The sequence below is a fragment of the Chrysemys picta genome, chromosome 7, assembly GCF_011386835.1.
Source record: "Chrysemys picta bellii isolate R12L10 chromosome 7, ASM1138683v2, whole genome shotgun sequence".
Lineage (NCBI taxonomy): Eukaryota > Metazoa > Chordata > Testudines > Emydidae > Chrysemys > Chrysemys picta.
The window spans coordinates 30,511,901-30,537,626 of record NC_088797.1 but is presented as its reverse complement, the minus strand read 5'-3'; the positions used below and the strand labels follow the sequence as shown (position 1 = coordinate 30,537,626).

Genomic DNA, 25,726 nt, shown 5'->3' with positions numbered 1-25,726 from the left:
CCGTCCCTCCTACCCACCAGACAAACTAGGGAAGGTCTGTGATCCTAGACGTGTCCATGTACGCTTTAGAAAGGTTGCATGAGTTGTCTCTTAGCAGCCAGCGTGCTTGGCGGCTGGCTGTCCATAGGGGGCGCTAGAAGGCACATGGCTTCACTTGTCAGTGGCTGTATCTGTCACTTCCTGTTTCACTTACTGGTATGAATCTCACTGACATGTCTCGATATGTAGCCAGACAGGCAGGATCTGGATCCTCTGCTGGTGTCACAAGCTGACGGTTATGTTGACACCAGTTGAGATCCTGGCCTGTAGCCTTTAAGCTCATGAACAGATAATACAGGCTCAAGTCTCTACTGTTGTGAGATGCCTGGCTTCTTCCCTGGAATCCCTATCTTGAGGGGAGAAGATAGTGGTTGGTATGAAGGCCCTATCCTGGAGAGATGACAAACACCCTGGTAGCAGGGCTCACTTTGCAAGGGGTGTGTCAAGCTGCCCCTAGGGGGTACCCTGCCCCAGCCTGTTGCCCTACAGGGTCCGCTCCCCTGTCATGCAGTACTTACGACATTGCAGGGGGTCACATGGGCTGAGGATGGGGCCGGGGGGGACATTGCTACATCTCATTCTCCCCGCTAGCGGAGGGAGCTGTGGCACTGGGTGTATTTCCCCCCACCTTAGAAAGGCAGAACTCTGTAGCCCCAGTGCAGCGAGTGGGCTGATTCTGCAGCCAGCTGATCCCAGCTGCAGAGTGCACCTACCCTTTTCCCCGGGGGACCTTAGCAGCTGCGTCCCCATCCCCCTTCCCCAGAGGCTGCGCCTGAACGGAGCTTCTGCTGCTATAAATACAGCACCCACAGAGGCAGGAAGGGGGCTCTGCCGCAGAACAGGAACTAGCGATGTGACGCAGGCTTAGTTGTTCAGATCCCAGTGTGATGTGCCAAAATGGTCTCTAAAATGCTGTGCACTGTTCCTGTGCATTGATCATTCCATGGCCTGGACAAATCTAAACCCTCCTGTAAGGAGAGAGGTGCAGGAACAGGCACGTGCAAACTAAATGCCTCTTGGATCCCGCAACCCAGCTCAAATTTTCCCCTCTCTAGCTTGTCCCATCAGCTTCCTCCTCCCCCACCCCCAACTTCAAGTGTCTGACGTGCACCCTCTTTCCATGCAGCCACTCCCATTCCCCTTCTGCCCAGATATGCCCACTCAGCTCTGTGCCCAGCTGGGAGCTGGGTGTTAACTCTGATCAAGGCTTTTTGTTGTTGTTTTTGCTCCCAGAGTTGTGTTGATAAACTGCCAGCCAGTGCAGTCCTACATTGACAAGCCAAGCCTTGAGGATTGTACTTCAGTTTAGGAGGAGAGGGGTCAGTTGGAGCAGAATTGGGACTCAGGACTCCTGGGGTTCCATTCTTAGGAGTGGGGTCTAATGGCTTAGAGAAGAGTTGGGACTGCAGCATTCTCTGCTGAAATGTGTGACCTAGGGGCAATTAGGGAAGCAAGACACCTGTGATCCAGGGTAGGAGAAGTGATAAGTACCCTAGCACTCCAAACACAGTTGGATGCTTCTCAACAGTGCCCCAAATTCCAATGGCCAACAGCAGTGTGGGAACATAAGAACTGCAAAACCAGATCAGCCCAGTGAGTCCACTGGGCCCAGAGTCCTCTCTCCCCTCAGTGCTTCCTGCTTCAGAGGAAGATTCAAGTAACCCTGGGGTCCTGCTCACAGGGCACACTCCCCCCACTGAACACCTGTTGGCGTTCTGCTCCCTATTCATCCCCCTCATACATTCTTGCCACCTGCTTGATTAGCCCCTGAATGAACTAAAATCCTTTCTGAACCTTTGGCCTGTAATGGAATAATGTGGCCATGAATTCCACTGCCTATGTGTTTTCACTATGTGCTGCTCAGTGGGGCAGAGGAAAATTCATAGGGAGACTCCCTTTCTTTTCCCTTTGTGTTCCAACAGCTGCTGTCTGTCCTGTGGATTAATAAAGGGGTGCCCCCCCTGGGGCCAGGCATTGCCACCCCCTGGGTTGAGCTAGGATGACCTGTTGTGCTGGGTGCTACACAAACCATAACTGAGATCAGGGTCCCTATGGTACTAGGTGCTTCAGCTACAAAGTGAGAGACAGTCCCAACTAGGAAGGGCCTACAGGCTGCCCACAGCAGTGTGGGCGTTACTCTAAAGCAATCCCAGGGACGCAGCAGGTGCCTGAGTTGCCATTGGGCCCTGATGCGAAGGACTTCCTGCTCAAGGCAAACACAATGCAGAGCCCTGGAGCTGTTGAGCAAACTGCTGGGCGGGCTGAGAGGAAGTGGGGGGGGGGGGGAACGTAAGGGAAACGCCTTGGGCTAGAGCAACGGGCTGGAGTGATTTGACAGCAGGCACGCTGGGGAGGGATACAGAGCCCAGGCTGGATCCCTATCGGTGCTAGTTGAGCTAACCGCTCCGGGAGCTTCGGAGAGAGCCCACACCTGGAACGGTAAGGGGCTGGCTGCATGGTGGTGGCTGGGGGTGGAAGGTTCCACTTTACAGTGTCTTGGCAGGTCCCACTCCATCTGTCCCCCCACACGAGTTTGCCACGTGCCCTTATGCACAATCCTCCACTGAAGTGGAAGAGGGGACCCCATTTTGGGTGGGGGTTGGGGACCGGCTGCATGGAGGTGTGATCTAGCTAGACACATGGCACTTCCTACCCAGCCATGGGAGAATTCCTCGTGGGTAGCTGAAAGGATGTGGGGGGGCTGTCCCTGGGGCCAGGCCTCACTCTTTGGGTGCCTGGCTCTCTACTCTACTTCTGGGGCTCCTGGCATTTACCCACCTGCTGATTTGTATCAGCCCTTGTGGCCTTCAGCTATGAGCTAGGGATCAGGGGTAAACTGTGACTGTGTATCAACCTGGGGGATGGAGAGTCAGGATCCTTGGGTTCTGTTGCCAGCTCTTGTTGGGGAGTGAGAAGTAATGAGTTGGGAAGGATTGGTGGTGTGTTCCCCCCCCCCCTCCCCCGGTCAGCAATGGGCCCAGGAGTCCTGATTCTCAGTCCTTCCTGCTCTAACCCACTAGACCCCACTTCCCTCCCAGTGTTGGGGATAGAACTCATGAGTCCTGACGCTAGCTCTCTGGCCTGATCAGCTATTTGCAGGACAGACTCCCCAGGGCCCACCCAGCACCACCTCACTCCTGCCAGGACTGGGATTCCTTGGCTCCCATCTAGCCTGGGATCCTGTGCCCTGCAGCCCCCGAGCACAACACTGGGCCAGCCTAGTGCTGCGGTATGGGAGCAGTGGTCCAGCTATTTCTGCCTCCCCCCTGTGCTTTGGAGGAAGGCAAATCCTCTCCCTCTGTGTAATGGGCAGGGGTGGGATGTGTCCCTTGCTGAACTGTGGGGTTGTTCTCACCCCTTCATCCCCTTGTACCACCCCAGCGCTACTGACCCACTGACATACAGAGAGAAAAAGGGACAAGCCTCCCCCTCATCCTTGTTACACTGACCATTGAAGTTGAGGATAGAACCCAGGAGTCCTGACTGTCAGCCCCCCTGGTCTAACCCCCTAGACCCTGCTCCCCTTCCAGAGGTGTGCACAAAACTCCCGTATCCTGTCTCCCTTCTGACCCTTGTGCTGCACTCGTTCCAGGGCTAGCCATGGCCGGGCTGAAGACAGCGAGCGGGGATTACATCGATTCCTCCTGGGAGCTGAACGTGGCTGTGGAGGAGCTGGGGCCTGAGGCCGAGCCCCTCACCCTGCGAGTCACCGGAGATGTGCACATTGGGGGTGTCATGCTGCAGATTGTGGATAAGATCGGTAAGTATGGGGTCCCCCTGCTGCTGTGGGTTACATGGAGGGGTGTCCTCTCCCATTAAATCCCCTCCCCACTTTACACGCTTCTCCCCACAACGGGTGAGCCCCTGCATGGATGTTCTGTCCCTTTAAATCTCCCTGCCGCACTTCCCCCTCCAGTAGCCACCAACTTCCTGCTGTGAGATTCCCAGCATCACCCATCTTAGCATCAGAGAGGGGGGTTCCCCAACCCTCTACCCTAGGGCACCTCAAATTCCCACTCCCCCCCAGCCCAGAGCTGGGAATGGAACTCAGGACTCCTGACTCCCAGCCCCCTGCTCTAACCACTAGACCCCAATCCCTGCTGTTCCTGCCAGTCTCTCACATGATGCAGGCTGAGTCATGGCCTGATGCAGGGAAGTAACTCCGAATCGCCCAGTTCCACCCTCAGTTCCTGTCTCTCCCCTCCTACTCTGTGCAGGATCGGGGTCTGGCTGGGGCACTGCCTCCCCGATTACCCCAGAATTGCCCTCTGTGTCAGGGAGACAAGCACCTGCCATCTGTGGGCATGGGGGTTACCCAGGGGGTGGGCCAACCCTGGAACGCCTGGCTGGGCTCTAGTCTGCCCAGTTGTCTGTCCTTTAGGTGTTAGTGATCCATCCGTCCGTCTCCATCCGTCTGTCTCCACGTGTCTCCCTCTCCTGTACTCCCCTACAGTGTCTGCCCCCTGCCCCCATCTCCCCACTCCCCTAGGTACCAGTGAGGGAGGGGCCTGGGGCCTGATGGGAGGAGGGCCCAGGGACCAATCCAACAGGAAGTGACTCCTTATCTGCCCAGGACACAAGGTGGGCCTGTGCCATGTCTTCCTGTGGCCAGTCTATGTGGTATGGGGACCTTCCCCTGGCAGTGCCTGATAGCAGCTGTAGCTGCTGCTGCTGGAGACTGTGAGGCCCATACCCTGGATGGAGGCTGATAAGGGGTCAGCTAGCCAGAGCCTATGGCTATAAATAGCCTTCAGAGCTTGGGATTCTATTCCTGGCTCGGGGGTGGGGGGGTTAGTGAGATAGAAAAAGGTGGGCTGTGAATCAGGACACCTGCGTTCTTTTCCAACTCCAGGAGGGGAATGGGGCCTAGTGGTTAGCGTGGGGAAGCCAGGACCCTGCCCCAGTAACCATGGCTCTGGTTTAGACGTCTGTAGTTGTATTGTGTGTGGTTTGCACAGTTCAGCTCCTGGGGTTGCAGCATCCTCTTTATACTGGGAGCTACCTATTGCGTCCCACCCTGAGGTGGCACTGGCTGCATCTCAGTGCTGGGCAAGGGGTCCCTATATAAACAACCCCCATACCTCACCCCAGAGGTGGCTGCATCTCAGCACCAGACAAGGGGTCCCTGTGCAAACTACTGTGCTTTGCCCCCAGAGGTGAAGCAGAACTGGTCAGACCACGCTCTCTGGTGGGAGCAGAAGAAACTCTGGCTGCTCAAGACCAACTGGACCCTGGATAAGTACGGGCTGCAGGCAGACGCCCGTCTCCGATACACACCTCAGCACAAGCCTGTGCGGCTGCAGCTGCCCAACCGTCGGATGATCCGTGTCCACGCCAGCTTCTCTGAGCCCGTCTTCCGTGCTGTGGCTGGCATCTGCCGGGTGCTGAGTGAGTGCCCAGGAGGGGGTGGGGCATAGACGGGCCCAGGGTGGAGAAGGATGCAGGGGTTAGACATTGAGGGTGAGCATCAGGGAGGGGCAGGAGTTTTGGAGGCGGGAAGGGCAAAGGTGCAGGGGGGTAGGGGTTGTGGAGGTGCTGGTGGGGGCAGTGCTTAAGAAGTCTAGAAAAAGTGCATGGGGAGTCATGACAAATCAGTGACATCACATCTACCTAGCTCCTGGGGCTCTTCTCCCCGTCTACCCCTTCCCAGGTGGGGAGTACGAGCATAGACAGGCCAGTGTCTGGGGTGAGGAGGTGACCCAGGGAGCGGTAAGGGGAGGAGCCGGGTACTCTGGAAGGAGCAGGGGTCGGGGAGAGGAGTGCAGGGAGGTACAAGGGGGTGAGGGGAGGGGTTGGGAGTGAGGAAAAGTAGGGAGAAAAGCCTGGGTGGGCACGGGGAGGAGGAATGGGACTTTTGGGAGAGAGGGGCAGGGGCCCAGACAGATGGAATGAGGGGGAGCTGGGGGAAGGCCCCCTTACTGGGGAGCTACCTCACCTCGTGTCCTCTCCCCCCAGGTATCCGGCATGCCGAGGAGCTTTCACTGCTACGGGCGCCTGAGGAGAAGAACAAAAAGAAGCGGAAGGGGCCGGCGCTGGGGACAGAGGATGAGTTTGACCTAAGCGGGGTGGTGCTGCCAGCCAGTGAGTACGGATGAGGGGGGTGGGCAGGGGCGTGTGAGTGCACTCTCCTGCAAGTGCTGGGGTGAGTGTGCATGCTAGTGTACTAGTGTGAGTGCCTGTGAGAGTGCCCTCATGTGCTTGTGCCAGAGGGTACATGCACTAGTGAGCACGAGCACTGGTGTGAGAGGCTGCCCTGCTGTGTGTGCCCCCGGTGGCGTGCGTCTGCCTGGGCGTCACTAACCCGCCTTGTGCACAGAGCAGAAGCCCTCACTTTTCCCACAGGTGCAGAGCAGCAGCCATTCCGGGGGATGCCGGCCCATTTCTCGGATAGCCCCGCCACTGAGGCCTGTTACCGGATGCTGTCAGTGAGCTGGACTGGCCTGACCCCCGAGCATGTACTGAAGATGCCTCGGCCCAGCAACCTCGTGGAGAAGGCCCAGATCAACAGCCGGTGAGAGGAGCTGCGGGTTGGGATTGAGGGGCACTGGGATAACTGACAGGGAGGGGGCAGAGAGCTGCTCCTGCTGGCCCTGTGCCTGGGGGCAGCACCACAGCTGGGTCCCGTCATGGATTTCCAGGGCGTTCTGTACCCCCAGCTTTTATACCATCACCTCTAACGGCGCCCGGGCATGCCGGGCCATGGAGTTAGGATGAGCCCGCAACTCCAGCACGCCTAGGTGGGGCCTGGGCTCCAGCCCCCCATGTCTCTCTGTATCTCCCCAGCGGTTTCTCTGCGTTCAGTTCCCTGCAGCGACCCAGTGCAGCCTGTTCAGAGCAAGCCAGCGTTTTCTAGTCCCCTGGGATCCAGCATCATGGGGTCCTTAGTTCAACACAGAAAGCCAGGCTCAGCCCGGAGTCCATGCTAGCAGCCACCTGTCCCATTCCCTAGGCTCCTGCCAGGCTTCCCTGTCTTCTGTCCGTGATCTCACTCCTAGACCAGGGTGGAGTGTTACCCTTAGTATCCAAGAGTGAACCCTCCCTCCCGCACTGCCTGCATGAGCACCATCACTGCTGAGCCCTTGGGGGGCACCCCACGCTGGTCAGACCTTCCGTCCTTACAGCAACAGGGCGCGGGGAGAGCTGACCCTGACTTGCCTTATGAATGCTATATGGTCAGCCCAGTTCCTAGCCCAGGCCTGACTGGCAGAGCTTCCCACAACTGCTGCTGGGGGATGCAGCTTCTCCCACGTGGGAGAGCTAGGCTGGTGGAAGCACACTCTAGCTACGGTGGCCAAAGCCCTTCCATGCTGGGATCAGGGCATCTGCACGAGGGCTCACGCTGTGCGGGGACACTGCCCTCTCCCTCCCACCCCAGCCCACAGAGCTCTGCCGGGCTAAGTGTGGGCCAGGCTAGAGCCACCTCCTGTCCCCTGATCTCCAGCTGCCTGGTGCTGGGGTCACACATGTTCAGCCTCCCTTGGCTGGCCAGTGGGGGTCCCGGTATCACTCCAGGGTTCCCTCCCTAGGGACAGTTCTTGATGGTGCATTCTTCCCCCACCCCCAAGCTAGAGAGACCCACGGCCATCCCGTCTCCCCTGCCCTAGATGGGAAGGTAACCCCTTCCCGCCCAGTGGGTGGCAATCTCAAGTGGGTGGGGAAACTGAGTCATGCCTGTTCTTACAAATATGACAATTCCCATGTTCCCCTCCAGGTGGCTGAGCTCCTCGCGGTCACTGATGCAGCAGGATGTGCTGGAGAACGAGCAGCTCTGGCTGCGGTTCAAATATTACAACTTCTTTGACCTGGAGCCCAAGGTAGGACCTCCCTGTGCCTCCTCCTCCCGGGCTCTCCGGTCCATCCTTCACTCCCCAAACACAGCCAGCCTGTCCTGGTTACTTCATGCGGGAGCCAAAGGGGGGACCCTCAACCCCTACCACACTCCATTGCCTCTCCCCAGACTCTCCCTTCCCCCCTCAAACCTACCCTGACTTTTTGGATCTGGAGCCCAGGACCCCCTCCCCCCGACCCAACTCTCCTCCAGACCCCTGTTCCACCCCCTTCCCTGCTACTCCCCCTTAATTTCCCCCATTGACCCCTAACCCCCGCCCACCTTTCCTGTCCCCCGTGCTGCAGTACGATGCGGTGCGCATCACCCAGCTGTATGAGCAGGCGCGCTGGGCCGTGCTGCTGGAGGAGACTGAAAGCACCGAGGAGGAGATGATGGTCTTCGCTGCCCTGCAGGTACTGGAACTCCACCCACCCCCAGACCCCCCCCTTCCCCTCCCTCCCCCAGCTAGGCCGGGATCCACCTCCCGCTGCTGGTCTGGGATCCAGCCCCACCTACCAGGGATCCCCCCCAACAGTCAAGCTGGGATCCATCCCCTTCCCCCCCCTCACATGAAGCACCCGCAGATAGATAGGATCCATCCTTTCCCCCGCCATGGAACACCCCCGCCAACCCCACAGTCAGGCGGGGATCTATCTTCCCCAGAGCTCGTCCAGTGGGGCCAGGACTAACCATCTCTGGAGCCGTCCCACCCAGCTGGACTGGGATCCATCTGTCCCCCAAGCACTCCCACCTAGTGGGGATCTCCACTCCCTCCAACGGGGCACCCCTACCCAGTATATTTCCACCCCCCACCCCCAGCTGGGCTGGGGTCTATCTTCCCCAGAGCTCACCAAGTGGGGCCAGGGCTAACTACCCCTGGAGCTCTCCCACCCGGGTGAACAAGGATCCATTCCTCCAGGTCAAGCCAGTGGGTCAGTCCCATGTGGGGGCTATCTGGGTGGGTGGGGTGAAGATCTCCCTCTCCCTTCTCCCCAACTAACCTGCCTCCCCCTGCCCTCCAGTATCACATCAACAAGCTCTCCCTGAGTGCTGACCCCACAGAGCCAGATGGGGAGCAAGGCATGGATGACCTGGACTCAGCCCTGTCCAACCTCCAGGTCAAGCTGGAGGGGGGGACATCAACCTCGGACATGCTGGTAAGGGGGGCATGGAGGCATGAAGGGCACCAGCAGAGCTGGGGGGGGGGGGGGGGGCTAGGTTGGAATATCAGGAGGCTGCAGGATTGAGGGGCATCGGGGGGCTGGGCTGGAGTAGCAGCGGGTGACTGTGTCTTGGTCTCCTGGCAGGAAAATCTCACCACCATCCCTGAGCTGAAGGATTATCTCCGGATATTCAGGTGAGCCCCAGACTCTTTCATCCTCACTATGGGGGCAGGGGCTGGAAGTCAGGATTCCTGGGTTCTACCCCTGCTCTGGGAGCAACGTGGGATATAGTGCTCAGTTCCAATAACATGCCTGACTTCATCCCCCAAGCTGTCCTCTTGCACCTGCCCCATGTCACAGCTCAGGGTCCAAGGGGGACTGTGTGTGTCTTCCATACTTGGGGGGTGCCCGACTGTGCCCCTTCCACCTTGGCACTGACGCCCTCCTCCATAGGCCCCGCAAGCTGACGCTCAAGGGCTACAAGCAGCACTGGGTGGTGTTCAAAGAGACCTCCATCTCCTACTACAAGAGCCGTGAGGAGGCACTGGGTGAGCCCGTGCAGCAGCTCAATCTCAAGGGTGAGTACGGCATCCCTTCCCCCGGCATGTCTTCTCCCCCACACTCTCCCGATCACACTGATGGGCTCATCCAGCCCGCTGTGTCCCAGCTCGCACAAAGCCTGCTGCTTCAGAGAACTGAGCGTAAGCCTTCCCTCAACACTGAGCTCCCCTCACCAGGCGATGCTGGGCGGGATTCCCCCCATGTATATTCCACCTGCAGCACGAGGGTCTCTTGCCATCAGCACCCAGGATGCAAGGGAATCCCTTTCCCTAGAGAAACGTCAAATCCTCTCTATTCCAACCTCCTGGGCCCTTTGCACTCCAGTAGCAGGGAGTTCCATTGTTAACTGAAAGGAAAAGGACGGGGTTTTCTTTTCTGGCCCCTGCCATTCGCAGCCAGCCACTGGTCTCTGGCATCAACTAACAGCCAGATCTAATCTCCCTAAAGCTGTGGCCTCCCTAAAACTCCTGTAGCAAGTAGTTCCATAGGTCAACACAGAGGCGAGAAATTGTCCCCCAGCCTCATGGGATTTTGAGGTGTTTTTGCAGCCACAATAAAGCATTTTAATCACCAGATACACTGCATTCCACTCCCCCCACCCCCAATTTCAGGCTGTGAGGTGGTACCGGACGTCAACATCTCAGGCCAAAAGTTCTGCATCAGACTGCTGGTGCCATCTCCGGAGGGGATGAGCGAGGTGTACCTGCGCTGTGAGGACGTGAGTTGGGGGGCAGCAGTGGGATTGGACTGTGGGGTGGGTGGGTGCCATGGGATTATACCCTAGGGAGTCACATTGGAGGATGCATTTGGGATGTACCATGTAGGAAGAGGGTTGTGGGGAGTGAGAGGGCAGTGGGATTACACCATAAAGGGAGGGCTGTGGTGGGGCTATACTGGGGGAAGGGGCTGTGAATTGGTGGGTGAATGGGATTATCATCTAGAAAGGGGCTGCAGGCTCTGTACTGCTGGGGTCTGGCTACTGAGATGCATTGCAGCGGTGGTCTCAGCTGGGGGTCTCTAGTGCCTCCCCCTCCTTTAACCCCCTCCCTTCCTTTCTCTTCCCTCCCCCCCACCCCTCCGCAGGAGCAGCAGTATGCCCACTGGATGGCAGGGTGCCGGCTGGCAGCCAAGGGCCGGACCATGGCAGACAGCACGTATCAGTCTGAGGTGCAGAACATCCTGTCCTTCCTGCAGCTGCAGAGAGCCAGTCCTGACATGCCCGCGGCCCCCGATGCCGAGGCCATGGGCACCCAGTGGCTGGTGTCCCCCCGCTACCAGAAGAAATTCAAGCCGAAACAGGTAGGTGGGCGTTGGGGCAGCAACCCCAACTGAGCTCCCTGCCCCACTCCCTGAAGCACAGGGTGGCCCCAGGATGGAGTCAAACTGACTGCAAGAGGAGACATCCCCTATGGAGCCCCACCTCTAGCACAGCTCCCCCTAATGGGGACGGCACTGACTGCAAGGGCAGAACCCCCTCTGCTGAGCCCCCCACCCTGCCCTGCTCCTTGCAGCACAGCGCCCCCTTCCGTTGCACTTGGGTAATGGGGCCAGCAATGACTGTGAGGGGAGCACCCCCCCACACCATTCTCCCGGGAGGTCTCCCATCCAAGCAGTGATCAGGCCTGGAACACAGTGAAACACTGACCCATGTCTCTTGCCCACAGTTAACCCCGCGCATCCTGGAAGCCCATCAGAACGTGGCCCAGCTCTCACTCACCGAGGCCAAGATGAGGTTTATCCAGGCCTGGCAGTCGCTGCCTGATTTCGGCATCTCCTACTTTGTGGTCAGGTGAGGCACCCCTCCCCACAGAGCCAAGGGTAGAACCCAGGAGTCCTGACTCCTTCCCCCCCCCCCCCCGCTCTAACCACTGGACCCCACTTCACTCCCCTACAGAGCCAGGGATAGAACCCAGAAGTCCTGACGCCCAGTCCTTCCACTCCATCCCCAACCCACTCAACCTCACTCCTCTCCCCCACTGAGCTGGGGATAGAAACCAGGAGTCCTGACCCCCAGCCTCTCCTGCTCTAATCCATAGACTGCTGCTCCCCACCCCCAAACTGCAATACAACCCAGGAGTCCTGATGCCCAGCCCTTTCACTTCATCCCCAACCCACTCACTCTTCTCCCCACTGAGCTAGGGATAGAAACCAGGAGTCCTGACCCCCAGCCCCTCCATGCTCCACAGGTTCAAGGGCAGTAGGAAGGATGAGATCCTGGGCATCGCCAATAATCGTCTGATCCGAATCGACCTGGCCGTGGGAGACGTGGTGAAGACTTGGCGGTACAGCAACATGCGCCAGTGGAATGTCAACTGGGACATCCGTCAGGTCAGTGCAGGGAAGAGGGTGCGGGGCCTATAAGGAGCATGCCAAGCCATTATGGAATCTGGCACAGGGAGAGCGGGTGTAGGGGAATGCCCTAGGAGACACAATTGTATTGGGTCATCTTCTCTCCAGTGCCCGTGGAGGCTGGGCTCCAGGACTCCTGGAGTCTCTTGCCTGGCTCTGGGAGGCGAGTGGGTCTACAAAATCACAGAAATGTAGGGCTGGAAGGGACCTTGAGAAGTCACCAAGTCCTGCCCACTGTGCTGAGGCAAGACCAATAAACCTCCACCATCCCTGACAAGTGTTTGTCGAACCTGTTCTTAAAACTTCCAGTGATGGGGATTCCACAACCTCCCTTGGAAGCCTGTTGCAGAGCTTAACTGCCCTTAGTCAGAAAGTTTTTCCCTAATGTCTGACCTGAGTCTCCCTTGCTGCAGATTAAGGATGACTTCTTATCCTGCCTTCAGGGACCATGGAGAACAATTAATCACCATTCTCTTTGTAGTAGCCTTTAGCATATTGGAAGACTATTAGCAGGTCCCCTCTGTCTTCTTTTCTCATAACTAAACAAGCCCAGTGTTTTTAACCTTTCCTCCTAGGTCAGGGTTTCTAAACCTTTTATCATTTCCATAGCTCTGCTCTGGACTCTCTCCAGTTTGTTCCCATCTTTCCTAAAGTGTGCTGCCAAGAACTGGGCACAGTACTGCAGCTGAGGCCTCCCCAGTGCCAAGTAGAGAAGGACAATTATTTCCCATATCTTACATGCAACACTCTTGCGACACCCCAGAATATTAGCCATTTCTGCAGCTGCTGACTCACATTCAATGTGTGATCCATTGTAATCCTCGCATCCTTTTCAGCAATATTGCTACATAGTCAGTTGAAGAATGGCCTCTCCCCTTGTGGGTTACAAGACTAGGTGCACCAGGAAGCAGCCATTTACGGGGGGGGGGGGGTCATCTCTGCATCCCCATTCTGAGGTGACATTTACCCAGTCAATATGAGGATAGTTGAAATCACCCATTACTACTGTGATTTCTGGTTTTGTAGCCCCTGAAACCTCCATTAGCATTTCACAATCACGGTCACGCTCGTGGTCAGTAGTATATTCCTACTGCAATCCTCTTATTATTCATTCAAGCTTGGAATTTCTACCCAGAGAGATTTTACAGTAGTTTGATTCATTTAAGGTTTTCCCTTTTATTTTTATTTTTTTAAAACATGTAGTGCCACCTCACCCCCACCAGCATGACCTACTGTCATTCCTATATATTTCATACCTTGGTATTACCATGTCCCATTGATTAGCCTCATTTCACCAAGTTTCTGTAATGTCTATTATACCAATATCCTCATTTAATGCCAGGCACTCGAGTTCACCCATCTTAGTATTTAGCCTTCTAGCATTAGTATGTAAGCCCTTGTACATTTTGTCAATATTTAGTTGCTTGCCTTCATGTGTTATGTTTAAATGAGAGTCGTATGTTTGACCGTTCCTTACTAGCTCCTATCTGTACTTTACCAACTTCTTTCCTATCTTAAGATACTGAGTTTGCCCTTGAATAAATTCATCCCTAAGGAATGTCTCTACTGAGCCATATGCTCCTCCACACCTGTCTGCTTACCCCCAGCTCTTGGTTTAAAAACTCCTCTACGGCCTTTTTAATTTTGCATGCCAGTAGTCTGGTTCCATTTTGGTTAAGGTGGAGTCCATTCTCCCCCGGTACAAGCTACTTCTTCCCCAAAAGGTTCCCCAGTTCCTAACACTAAAAGGTGGGAGCCAGGACTCCTGTGTTCTTTTCCCCAACCAGCCCCTCACTACTGTCCTCTCTCCCAGGTGGCGATTGAATTTGATGAGCACATCAATGTGGCATTCAGCAGCGTGTCGGCCGGCTGCAATATCGTGCACGAGTACATCGGGGGGTACATCTTCCTGTCCACCCGCTCCACCGACAAGGGCCGGGGCCTCGACGAGGAGCTTTTCTACAAGCTGACAGGGGGCCACGAGGCCCTGTGAGCACTCAGCACTGTTCCCATCTCCTGCTGGGTACCAGGGGGCAACAGGGAGGGGGGAGAGCTGGGGCCAACATTGGCCCCACCTACAGGGAGGGAGCAGCCATCTGTACAATGGACCCCTCACCCACCCATCACAACGACCTACCCTCCTATCCCCAACACACCCACCCTCCTCCCCATACAGAACTTAACCAGCCCACCAATCCCTACACACACATTCCCAAGCCCCTCCCCCATGCACCAAAACCCCAGCCTCCACGTTTCCATACAAACCCAGCTAACCAACCCAGCCACCCCAACACCTACCCCCCTCAAATTCCCTACACATAATGCCCCAACACCTACCCCTCAATAGCCTACACAACTCCTGCCCAAGCCACCCCTTAATCCACCCATCCCTTCTCGTGCCCCCTGCCACCCCAGCACTCCTGCATGTGCTCTATGGAAAGGGGAGTACAGGTCCCCAGCCAGCACCCCCTACCCCAGCAGTGTGTGTGTTTGGGGGGGAGGCGGGGCGTGCGGCAAATCCAGCAGAGAGATGGTTAAACAGGCTGCAGCAGATGGAACAATAGGGATGTTATTTTACACTGCTCTCTCCTGCCCTGATTCTCCTCCATGTCATGACCCTGGAGCCGGCTCGGCCCTGTGGGGGTCACTTGAGGGGTAGCAGACGCCCTGAAAGAGAGAAGAAGAATACAGAAAGGTGTTGGCAGCAGCTGGCTTTCCTGCACCCACCTGCCCTTGCCAACCATGCCAGGGAATGACAGGACCCTCCACCCCACACTGGCCCATGGGCACTTCTCTGCCACTCCCTGGAAGAGGATCAAAGCCACAGCTACTTGGATTCTGCCACGAGTTGCCAGCCAGGCATGTCGGCTGGGACTGCAAACACAGAGTAATAAACCAAGCTCTCACTATGTTGGGCAGGTCTGTGACTCTGTGGAAGGGTGGGAATTGCTCCCCAGACTCCAGGGTTCTATCCCCAATGTGGGAAGGGGAGTGGAAATTAGTGGGTTAGAGCAGGGGGAGTGGGAGTCAGGACTGCTGGGTCCTACTCCCCACTTGCTATATGACTTTGGACGAGTCCCTTCCCCTCTTTCTAGTGGGTGGGGCTCATGGGGTGATGGAGAGGTCAGAGATTATCCTACCCACAATGCCAATCCCCCCCCCCTCCCGAGAAGGTAGGAGGCAGGGTGGGGGAGACTCTTACTGTCAGGCCGGAGCTGCAGGACTCTCTGGAAGTACTGGGGAGGCAGGAGGCCTTCAGCATCACCCGGTGTGAGGATGACACCATTAGCTGAGCGATAGAACTTGATCCCATCTGCAGGGGGAAGCAACACACAGGGTCATGGGAACCAGGACACCTGGGTTCTATCCTCCACTCAGGGCAGGGACTGGGGTTGAGTGGTTAGAGGAGGGGGCTGGGAGCCAGGACTCCTGGGTTCTGCTGCTGAGAAGATAGGTGCCTCAGTTGGAAGGGTTAAGGAAACTTCTTGGTTTCCACCAGAGACTCTCACCCCCACCCCACTCCCCTTACTCACCTGCCAGCGCCTGGGGCCCATTGATCACTATAGCCACATCACAGTCCTGCCTCATCCCTGTGGACCAATAGTCAAAGAGGTGGTCAAAAGCGGGCTATGGGGAGCAACTCCTAGACCCACACACATCCCCCCAGCTGACTGGGCTTTGTACACAGAACCACCAGTGTCCCTCGGGATCATAGCCCCTCCATCCCCAAAGAAAGCTCCCCACTACTGCACCAGGGACAGGGGGGCAGGACTCCTGGGTTCTCTCCCCAGTACAACGTGCACACTCACCGCTGAGGATATGTCCATCCCCGGGCAGCCCAGGTGCTAGGTGGATATGGTTGCGCCCCATGCGGGAAAGGCCCCCCTGGCAGATGGCCGGCCAGTGCCGCAGGTAAGTGCCATGGGCCATGGTCTGGGGTAGGGCTGTGGGCTCCAGCAGTGGGATCAGCTCTAGCTCTGACACCTGCTAGTGAGGGATTGCAGGGATATCACAATGATGCTTTTGGCCTGGAGTCCCTTTTTGTGCTCCCCTTAACCACCATTCTCTTGCCCCTTCTTATGTCCAAGGTGCCCCTGCCCCCCATCCCCTGAAGCAAGGATCCTGTCCTTCCCCCTGACTCCTCATCCTGGGAGAATGAGGATCCTGCTCTGACCCATCCCGCATGCTCTGGGACCCCAGGTTGTAGGATTCCCACTGCCCACTCCACTCAGTTCCCCCCACGCTTCCCCAGAAGAGGGGTCCCTCTCTGCTACCCACCACCCCTCCCCCAGCACCTGCAGTGAGTGCCCCTGGTTGGCACGGATCTGCAAGCGCCCGTCACTAGGGTGGGAGCGCAGGGCAAAGCGGCGCTTCTCGTTAGTCTCCACGACGTGTCGCACATCGGCCACAGAGACACCCCCAAAGCGGGGCAGGCTCAGCAGGGCAGCCACGTCTACGAACCCATCTAGGGAGGGGAGACAGATAAGACCAGCTAGGCAGAGACCTGCCCCCTCCACGCACTCTGATGGGCTAGGCTGAAACCTGGCCCTTCCCCACACCCCAATGGGCTAGGCCGAGACCTGCTGCCCGCCCCCTCACTTGTCCTCTCCCACCCCCACAATGGGCTAGGCTGAGACTTGCCCCATCCCCACACCTCGAGGGGCTAGGCAGAGACCTGCCCCCCTTGCTTGCCCTGTCCCCATCCCCACACCCCAACCCCCCGCCCCATTCATCCTGTCACATCCTCCCTGTCCCCACAACCAGCGAGGGTGAGATCTGCCCCTCCTTGCATGCCCTATCCCATTCCCGCACAACTGGCTAAGCCAAGATCTAAACCCCCTTTGCATCCCCAACCAGTGCGGCCGAGACTGACACCCCCTTGCAGCTCCTACTCATCCCTCCAACCTTCACTGGTAAGGCCTACACCTAACCTGTCCTCACATGCTCTAACCCATCCCTCCCCTGATCTGATCTGATCTACCTCATCTCCCGCCCCAACTATGCCAAGGTCCATCTAACCCCATCATCTCCCTCTGCAATCCACTGGGGGTGGTTGAGGGAAAAGACCAGCTTGGCCTCCACAAGATGCCCTACCCCTTCCCACCCCTTCAGGCTCTCCTCACACCCAACCCAGGGCACTAAGGGGCTGAAGAATCCCGGTGTCCTGGGGCAGTGCCCATCCATGGGCCCTCCAGCAGAGGGCAGGCCAGTTCATGTCAGCACACCCCTGTCCCCAATAACCTGCGGGGGCACACAGCCTCTGGAGCAGGGGACTGGGCTGTTTAGTGCAATGAGTCTGTGGATCGCAGGCCCAGCCCTAGTCTCCTTCTCTATGCTCTCTTTCCCAACACCTCTCTGGGCACAGGAAGCACATGCACCAATACCAAGTGCCCCCCATGATGACCCCCTGAACTTTCAGGCCCCAGGGGTAGGTAGGAGAGCCAGGGATCCCATGTCAGCTATGGGGGGGTTGTACCTAAGCAGAGGGTCCCCTGTCTCAGCCCTTTCTGCTGGGGTTCAGTAGCTTTCTCTCCATAGGAGAGATGCTGTCCTGAAGCCTGCCTGCAGGGCCAGGGGGAGCAGATGCGTGGGAGTATGGGTGCACTTACCAGCACCCATCTCCAGTCCCAGCTGGGCTGCTCCATGACGCAAAACATAGGACAAGGCTTTGGACAGACGGACATCTGGGTTCTGAAAGAGAGATGGGGACAGAGAATGGAGGGAGTGTGGGGGGGGAGGGGGGCTCATCCCAGAGGGATCCCCACATAACTCTCCCCCCTCCCTCCAGAAGCCTCAGTAGAAAGATGAGAGGGGTCTAATGGGTTAGAGTAAGGGGGTTGGGAGCCAGGACTCCTGGGTTCTATTTCCAACTCTGTTAGAGGAGAGGGGTCTAATGGGTTACAGTAAGGGGGCTGGGAGCCAGGACTCCTGGGTTCTATTCCCAACTCACTCCTAGGGAGGGGTTCCTGTCATCTCTTGCCGGCCCCACCCAACCAACCCTGAACTGGAGGGGGGAACCCCTGCAAGAAGTCTGGCCATGGAGACAGGTGTCACCAGCTTAGCCATGGGAGAAGACTGGCTGGAGTTTAGAGTCAGGGGCAGGGGAGATTGTGACTGGCTCTAACCTGGTTCTGCTGCCTCTTTCGACTCCCAGACTTCCGGCTCCCTCTCCCAAGAGCCCTAGGGAGAGGCTGCTGAGATTCTGCCCCCCCTGGATCCATACTAGTCGTTCCCACCCTGCTCCTGTGCTCTGTACAGCCTCAGCCTCCCTAGAGTGCCCCCAGGCAGTTACCCTGTTCCCAGAACCCCCCTCCCCACCAATCCCACTCTCCTGCCTCCTCCTGTTCCCAGAACCCCCCTCCCCCACCAATCCCACTCTCCTGCCCCCTCCCCCAGAGCCCCCTCTCCACCAATCCCACTCTCCTGCCCCCTCCCCCACCAATCCACTCTTCTGCCCGGTCCCCCAGATCCCCTCCCCCCACCAATCCCACTCTCCTCCCCCCTTCCCCACCAATCCCACTCCCCAGCTCTCTCGCTCCCTTCCTCCTCTTTCTCAGCGTCCCCTTGCCTGGGGGCAGTTACCCAGTCCCAGACCAGACTGCCAGTCTCCCAGTAACCCACAGCTGCAAACTGAACTCAACGGCTCCAGCCCCACCCACCAAGCATCATGGACAAATACGTGACCTGGAGGCCCAGCTTTGGGGCCGCAAAGGCCTCTGGGGGTTGTAGTCTTTCAGGTAGAAACTGGCCAGCAGTGGGAACCAATCTAGCCCGGTATTCCAGCTCCTGCATGCGCCAGCGGCACTTGCCGGGAGCGGGGGGAGGCTCCCCCTACTGGGCAAATGTGGAATAATGGGGGGCGGGGGTTCCTAGAAGCAGGGTTCATCTTCCATCCCTGCCTATGACTGTCTGTCTAGCCCCAGGCCCACCTATCTGAGCCAAACAGGGCATGTGGGGTAATAGCGCTTATTAGACCAACTTCCCTTGCTGAAATAGACAAGCTTTCACAGGGCTCTTCTTCAGGTCACTCTTCCCATCTGCCTGCCTGTCTATCCCCATACCCACCCATCCATCCCCCTCCACCACTGTCTCTCTGTCCATCCCCTTTTCCTCTCTACTCTGGGCTGGGTCTGGACCCCTGCAGCAGGCCCAGCAGTGCTGCCTGGCCACACACGGTGGCGCCCCACATCCGCTTTGCAGGCAGCTCCAGCTCTGGCTGCCAGGTCTCCTGTTTGCAAAGGGGGTTTGAAGGGCCAAGGCTCCGCTGCAGAAGGAAGCATCCCAGATGCCAGCCCCACCATAAGCTGGGGCAGTGGGAGACGGGAAAGGGCAGGAAAGGAGGGTGTTGTGGGGGAAATGAGGAAAAAATGGGGTGAAATTAAGAACAGGTAAACTGAGGCTAAGGGTGAGGTACCCCATACTGTGCAATCCACTCCCTGGGCAGGGACTGGGAGTCCTGAGTTCTGTCCTCAGCATGGGGCGGGGAGTGAGGTCTAGGGGTTAATGTTGGGGGGGGGGAGCAGGAGCTGAGGCCATGACAGCAGCCCTTGGCCAGCAGGAGGTGACTCAGTGAGTCAGGTTGGCTTGTGGCAGCACCTCGTGTCGGCCCAGGGCTTGTGCTCCTGGAGTCACCTTTCACCTCCTTGCTGCACAGAGCCCTTTCCCCAGCACCACCCACTGATATGGACGGCTGGGGGAGGCCCTGACTCACACACCCTTGGCCTAGTTCATTCCACCAGCCAAGGCAGTTGCAAAGAATATGATGATGATAATAATAATAATAATAATTTACTATCTGCTCTGGGTAGGGAGGGCATCCTAGTGGTTACAGCAGCGGAGCTGGGCATCAGGACGTGTAGGTTCTATTCCTGACTTTACCACCTCGCTGTGTGATATCAGGTACATCCATCACCTTCTCTGTCCCTCAATTTCTCCCAGGGTTGGGGCATGGCAGATTAATGCAATTTATGGGGAGAAGACCGAGGGAACTCAGGACAGATGGGGTTGGTGGGAAGGATCCATGCATAGTCCACAGGCTCCCACAGGAGTGATCCTAGGCTGGGAGGCGCGAGAGAAGGCCCGCATCTCAAGGCTTTAGCCGTTCCTCCCCACTCAGCTCCGATTATCCAGCTTATTGGCAGCTTGAACACAATTAACGAGCCAGGATTCCAGGCCTCACCATCAAACTAGCCATTCACCCCCTCCTTGAGCCGATTAGGGGCTGAGCTGCCCTTGGGCCGGCCGAGACCAGGATTAATGTCTCCAGGGCCCCAGCATCCCAGGACGCCTATGGCTGACGCCTCCAGCCATTAATGTGATGTCATAGGTGTGCAGGGACAACCCCATCCACTGCCCAACTCTGACTGGGGAAAGACCCTGCACAGATCTAACCACTAGACCCCACTCCCCACTGGCCCCAGGAATTTTGATCCTTCTCTACCTGAGCGGGGTGTGTGTGGTCCAGTGGTTAGAACATGGGGTTGGGAGTCAGGACTCCTAGTTTCTTTCCCTGGCTCTGAGAGGGGAGATGGAGCAGAGGCTTTTGTATTATCATCATGAGAGACTAGTGCTATATCCAGCCCTGGGGCAAGAGGGCCAGCTGAGGGGTTGCTGCATGGTAAGACTGGACAATGCAGACCAGAGAGCTGGGGGAACCATCAGAGTCTCCGGGGTGCACCAGCCCCCCTCTGGGGATTGGGATTCCCTTAGAGCTCATGTAGCCCTTGGGAAAGGGGCTGGGCTAAAGTGTATCCTATCCCCCAGCCAGTGCCCCCTAGAGGGGAAAGGCCCCAAATCCCATTCCACACTCCTCTGGGCTAGCCAGTCGTCCCCCCTCAACACACACACACACAGTTCAGCTCTGATGGCAGCTGGCCGAGATCATCCAGATAGGAGGCTATGGGGAAGTGCTGCTGCCTCCTTCAGGGCTGGGCCAGCCCAGTGCATTCTGGGAAATGGGATCATGCCAGAGGCTTAGCACCTGCCACTGCCGTCAAAGAATAAGTTCTTTATTGGGAGATGGGTTCTCAACAGCCATGGCTAAAACAGCCAGAACTGGGCCCTGCCCCTGGAGAGTCTGGTCCTGCAGTGATCCCCCTCCTGCTGGCTCCATGACATAGGGCTGGCATGTGCAGAGAGCTTGCAGGGTCTGTCGATGCTCAGTTTGGCACAGAGAAGCCCCCATGGTGGCCCGGGGAGGTCAGTCCCCTTCCTGTCACTGCCCCCCACCCTGAACCAGGGTGTAGAGTCTGACAGCCCCCTTGGCAGATGGGCACAGCTCCCTCCACATCCCTCCGGTCTGCTCCAGAGTCAGGACGTCCTGCAGGGGAAGCACAGGGACACCATGGGATCAGTGCCAGGGAGCAGGGAGGCAGGGTACCTGCCGGCACCACCCAGAGCTCATGTGTGACCCTTATCGACCACGGGAGCTGGGAGAGCCGGGACTCCCCCGGGACTCCTGGGTTCAATTCCCAGGTCTAAGAGGGGAATGGGGTCCAGTGGATTAGAGCAGGGGGACTGGGAGTCAGGACTCCTGGGTTCTATTCCCATCTGCCAGGCTGTGCCTCCCCTTACCTCTCTCTTGATAAAGATGATGCCGGTGGATTCCTGAGCTTCAGGCCCCCCGATCTCATATCTCTGCTTCACCTGCTCCAACGTCAGACTGCACCTGGGACATGGGGCGGCTCCATTAGCAGAACAGAGACAACCGCGACCTGAGGCCCAATGGCAGCTGCACCTGTTTATTCTCTGTTCCTATGTGCAGCAAAGTTGAAGCCTGACCTTGTGGTAACAGCTCAGGACACCTGGGTTCTATTCCTAGCTCTGCCACTGACTCTCAGATACTTTGGACAAGTTGCATCCCTGCTATGTGCCTCAGTTTCCCCATCTTTAAAATGGGGATAACGATCCTTCTTCTGTCTAGTTAGACTGCAAGCTCCTCAGGGCAAGGACTGTCTCACTGTGTGTCTGTGCAGCACCTGGCATGATGGGGGGCCTCCAATCTCAGTCAGGGTCTGTGCAGCGCCTGGCACAATGTGAGGTCCCAATCTTGGCGCCATGCTAGTATATTTATTTTGGCTGGGGGTGGGGAGGATATGGTAGAGGAAGTCAGGGCCCCAGGATGTGGAGAGAGGTTGCACCCCAATTGCTGATTGGATCTATCACCAGTTCAGGGTTCCTCTAGCTTCTAGATCCAAACAGTCAGGACATGGGTATAAGCCACCAATTGAATCAACAGTGCCTGAGCCAGATCCACCAAAGTGGACCTCTGCCTCCTGAGCTCTCCCTGTGCCTAGCATAGCCCTCCTGGCCTTTCTGTGCACTGAATTAGCCCCATTACCTGACATAGAACTCAGCGCTGGCCCGACCTGCGCTGGTCTGGTTCCGAGCGATGCCCAGCAGCACTGGCTGGCTTAGGGTGGGCAGTGGCAGGTTGACCTATGGAGCAGGGAGGCGGGTTAGTGAGGGGCAGCAGAGCACAGAGACACCAACAGCCAATACCCCACATCTCTCACCTCATCTCGGATCTCCCGCAGGATGGAGTTGAAGATCTCCTTGACAACCATCTGTCTGGGGAGATCCTGCAAACGGATGGATTCTTCTGGGACATCCCCCACCACAGCCTGCAGCAGAGGAAGGAGCCCAGGGTCAGGAAATGCACCTCTGGAGTGGAACACAGCAAGGGAGGTGGATGCCAGGGAAAAAACATTCCTACGCTTACAGGGAGTCCAGGAGATGTGCAATGGGGGCAGGCGGTGGGAGTTAAGGTTTCCCAGGGTGGGGGAGAACTGACTGACTCAGGGGGTGGGGAATGGGATCTGGGGCCTTTCCATTCTAGGGGTGCTGGGTGAACCCACCTGTGGCTCAGGATGCCCCCCGGGGATGTCTATGAGGCCAGGCGCCTCGCCCACCTTCAGGCTGCGCCGTAGGAAGACGAAGCAGTCATCAGCGGTATGCACCATGGCGCCCACTCCCAGCGGCTCCGCCAGGTAGGCCTGGCTGTCCCCAAAGTCCTGCCGCCCCTGCTGCTGGAGGTGCCTGGCCATGCCAGCCCGGTTGGTACCCAGAAAGTCCTTGTAGCAGGTGAGGCCCAGACGAAAGGTCAGGGAGCCCCCATCCAGCTGGGCTGAATGCAGCCGGAATTTGGAGCCGTTGAAAAGCCAGGGGCTGTGGCGGCACCGGGCCTCCCAGACAGCGTCGATCCAGGCCTGGCCCCCGGGCAGCTGGCGCCGGTCGTAGGCTGGGGAGAGCTCAGCCCGCACCTCTGTTTCTGCCAGGCCCTTGGGAGACGGACACTGCAGCATGATGGAGATCTCAGGGTCCATGGTGCTTCCCTGTGCCTCCCAGCCCCGGACACCAGGCTCAGGGCATCTGGGAGGAAAAGATGGGGATCACTCAGTTTCTATGCCAGGCTACCACCCCCTCACACACACCCTGGAGAGCCAAACCCATGGGTACCAAGGCCCTAAAGAGCTGGTTCCATGGGCACTGCATCCCTCCCCCAAGAGCTGGTCCCATGGACACCAGATGCTCCTGATTGCCCCACGAACGCTGTACCTCCCCACACTGCCCCAGAGAACTGACCACATGGGCACTGCACACCCCCTTACTGCCCAGGAGATCCAGGCCCATGGATGACCCCCCCCTTCCTCTACTGCCAGAGAGACCTGGCCCCAGGAGCACTGAGCCTCCCCCATTCACCCAGAGATCTGCCTCCCACTGCCCCAGAGAGAGGGCTCCATGGGCACCAAACACCTCTCCCCACTGCCCCAGAGAGCTGGCCGTATGGTCCCCACATGCCATCCCCTACTGGCCTGCCGAGCTGGCTGCATGAGCACTGCACACCTCCCCCATCCCAATGAGAACCCCCTCGCCCCCAGGACGCATGTGCCCCAAGGTTGTCCGGTGCATGGAGGGGTTTAGGGTGGGGATTGAGCTTCAGCAACTTCCTAGAGGGGCAGCGCTGCAGGCTCATGCCATCCCCTCTGACCGCGGAAGGGGTTCTTAGGGGTGGGTGGGGTTATTAGCGGCAACACCCCAAAGCTGCTAGTTAAACTCCATACACATATAGGGCTGTACTGATGAGAGCAGGGGTGTGCGGGTGGGAGCCAGGACACCTGGGTTCTCTCCCCAGCTCTGGGAGGGGAGTGGGGACTAGCGGATAGAGCTGGGGGCTGGGAGCCATGGACCCCCCTCCCCGTCTCTATTATCCTGGCTGCCAATGAACCGGACACGCGCACAGCTCCCGCCTCCCCGGGGGCAAGGAGCACAGGGGACGGGGCTGCAGCCGGCTAATCCCAGCCCTGCAGGGCAGCCTGCCGGGGGCACATTGTGGGGCCATTCACCCCACGGCACAGCCCGGCCCCTGCGCGGGAGCCCCCGAGCGCTCCGCTCCCCAGCCCCGCGCCGGGCTCAGCGCCAGATTCGCTACCTCCAGCTCCAGCTCCATGGCCCGGCCCCAGCCGCCCCCTTCCCGGAAGTCAGCGGCTGCCTGCGGCCGCGCTGATTGGTTCAGGGTGACTCTAGCCCCCTGCCGGCTGTGCCGCCCCATGGCTCCGGTATCGGGCTGGGCGGCTCTAGTTCCCTGCCGGCTGTGCCGCCCCGTGGCTCCGGCTGGGTGGCTCTAGCCCCCTGCCGGCTGTGCCGCCCCATGGCTCCGGTATCGGGCTGGGCGGCTCTAGTTCCCTGCCGGCTGTGCCGCCCTGTGGCTCCGGTATCCGGCTGGGTGGCTCTAGCCCCCTGCCAGCTGTGTTGCCTGATAGCTCTGTGCCCAGCAGGGTGGTTCAAGCTCCCTGCCCATTCCACCCTATATCTCCAGCATCTGGCTAGATGGCTCGAGCTCCCAGACAGCTCCTCCCACACCACTTTTTGAGAAGCATTTCAGTCACCAGGGGATTCCAATGGGCAGGAGTGACATGGGCATGGAGCCAAAATATGCAGTGTGTGACCCTCTCCCTTGCAGGCAGGGTTGTTCCACCCCTGGCAGAAATCAGAGACATCTGAGTTTATCGTACATGTTTGGCAATGCTTGTCATGCCAATGGAGCACCACTGATGTGAATGAACTGTGGGAAGGGGGTGGGGTCTGGTGAGTTAGAACAGGGGAGTTGAGAGTCAGGGTGCCTGGATTCTATCCCCAGGTCTGGGAGAGGGGGTGGGGGAAGTCAGGACTTGCCAAACTTCTCCAACTCTATTCCACTCATTAGCAGCTCCATTCTATCCCCCATCCCCAGCCAAGGTCCCCGGTCTGTGTTTCCCACTGTGATTAACGCTAATTAGTACCAATTACAAATCAGATTAGACACGGCTTTTCTGGGGCAGATCTCTAATGAATGGAGCCATTGCAAACCTGAGGAGGGGACCTGCATGTGCACACGCATGCGCACATGCACACCTCTCCTCCCAGTGCTGGTGAGAGAACCCAGGAGTCTTGACTACCCAGCTCCTAGGAGAGAAAAGTATCTTATGGTCAGAGGTGGGATAGTGGGAGCCAGGAATCATAGATTGTATCCTAGATTGTGGTCCAGTGGGCTAGAGCAGGGGGGATGGGAGTGAGGACCACTGGATTTTATCCCCACTCTAAGAGAGGAGTGGGGTTTGTGGTTGGAAGGGGCCCTTTGAGTCATCCTGCATTCTGGACATATTTCTGCCACATCCTTGCCATGGGGGCACAGTGACAAGGGCTGTGAAACCCAGCCCCAAATGTCCATCCTGGGGTGAGGAAGAGGGAGCTCTGCCCCATCTGAGTCCATCGTCTATTCTCCCTACTCCCTCCACCTCCTTTGGTG

At 57.9% G+C, this 25,726-nt stretch overlaps 2 protein-coding genes across 7 annotated transcripts; one reads left to right on the top strand and one right to left on the bottom strand.

Moving 5' to 3' along the window:
* Nucleotides 1-2,339: 2,339 nt before the first annotated feature.
* Nucleotides 2,340-14,849, top strand: FERMT3 (FERM domain containing kindlin 3). The gene is made up of 15 exons (XM_005305543.5): nt 2,340-2,478; nt 3,632-3,799; nt 5,194-5,427; nt 5,995-6,120; nt 6,382-6,550; nt 7,751-7,853; nt 8,173-8,280; nt 8,890-9,024; nt 9,175-9,224; nt 9,484-9,608; nt 10,203-10,309; nt 10,675-10,890; nt 11,256-11,380; nt 11,778-11,919; nt 13,754-14,849. The coding sequence occupies exons 2-15, from the start codon at nt 3,640-3,642 to the stop codon at nt 13,931-13,933; spliced, it is 1,980 nt and encodes a 659-aa protein (XP_005305600.2). The 5' UTR covers nt 2,340-2,478; nt 3,632-3,639; the 3' UTR covers nt 13,934-14,849.
* On the bottom strand, nt 14,492-24,510 carry LOC101944943 (uridine diphosphate glucose pyrophosphatase NUDT22). 6 transcript variants are annotated; one of them, XM_008179655.4, is made up of 11 exons: nt 24,371-24,510; nt 22,797-23,310; nt 22,455-22,562; nt 22,280-22,377; nt 21,514-21,607; nt 17,550-17,631; nt 16,236-16,405; nt 15,750-15,927; nt 15,474-15,530; nt 15,143-15,253; nt 14,492-14,607 (listed from the first exon to the last, which is right to left on the bottom strand). In XM_008179655.4, exons 2-11 carry the CDS (start codon nt 23,262-23,264, stop codon nt 14,585-14,587), a joined length of 1,389 nt encoding a protein of 462 aa, XP_008177877.1. In that variant the 5' UTR covers nt 23,265-23,310; nt 24,371-24,510; the 3' UTR covers nt 14,492-14,584. The 6 variants fall into 6 exon arrangements, with proteins under 6 accessions (XP_008177877.1, XP_008177878.1, XP_023956047.1 ...); XM_008179656.4 differs by having other exon boundaries at nt 15,750-15,924; XM_024100279.3 differs by having other exon boundaries at nt 22,851-23,310.
* Nucleotides 24,511-25,726: the final 1,216 nt, after the last annotated feature.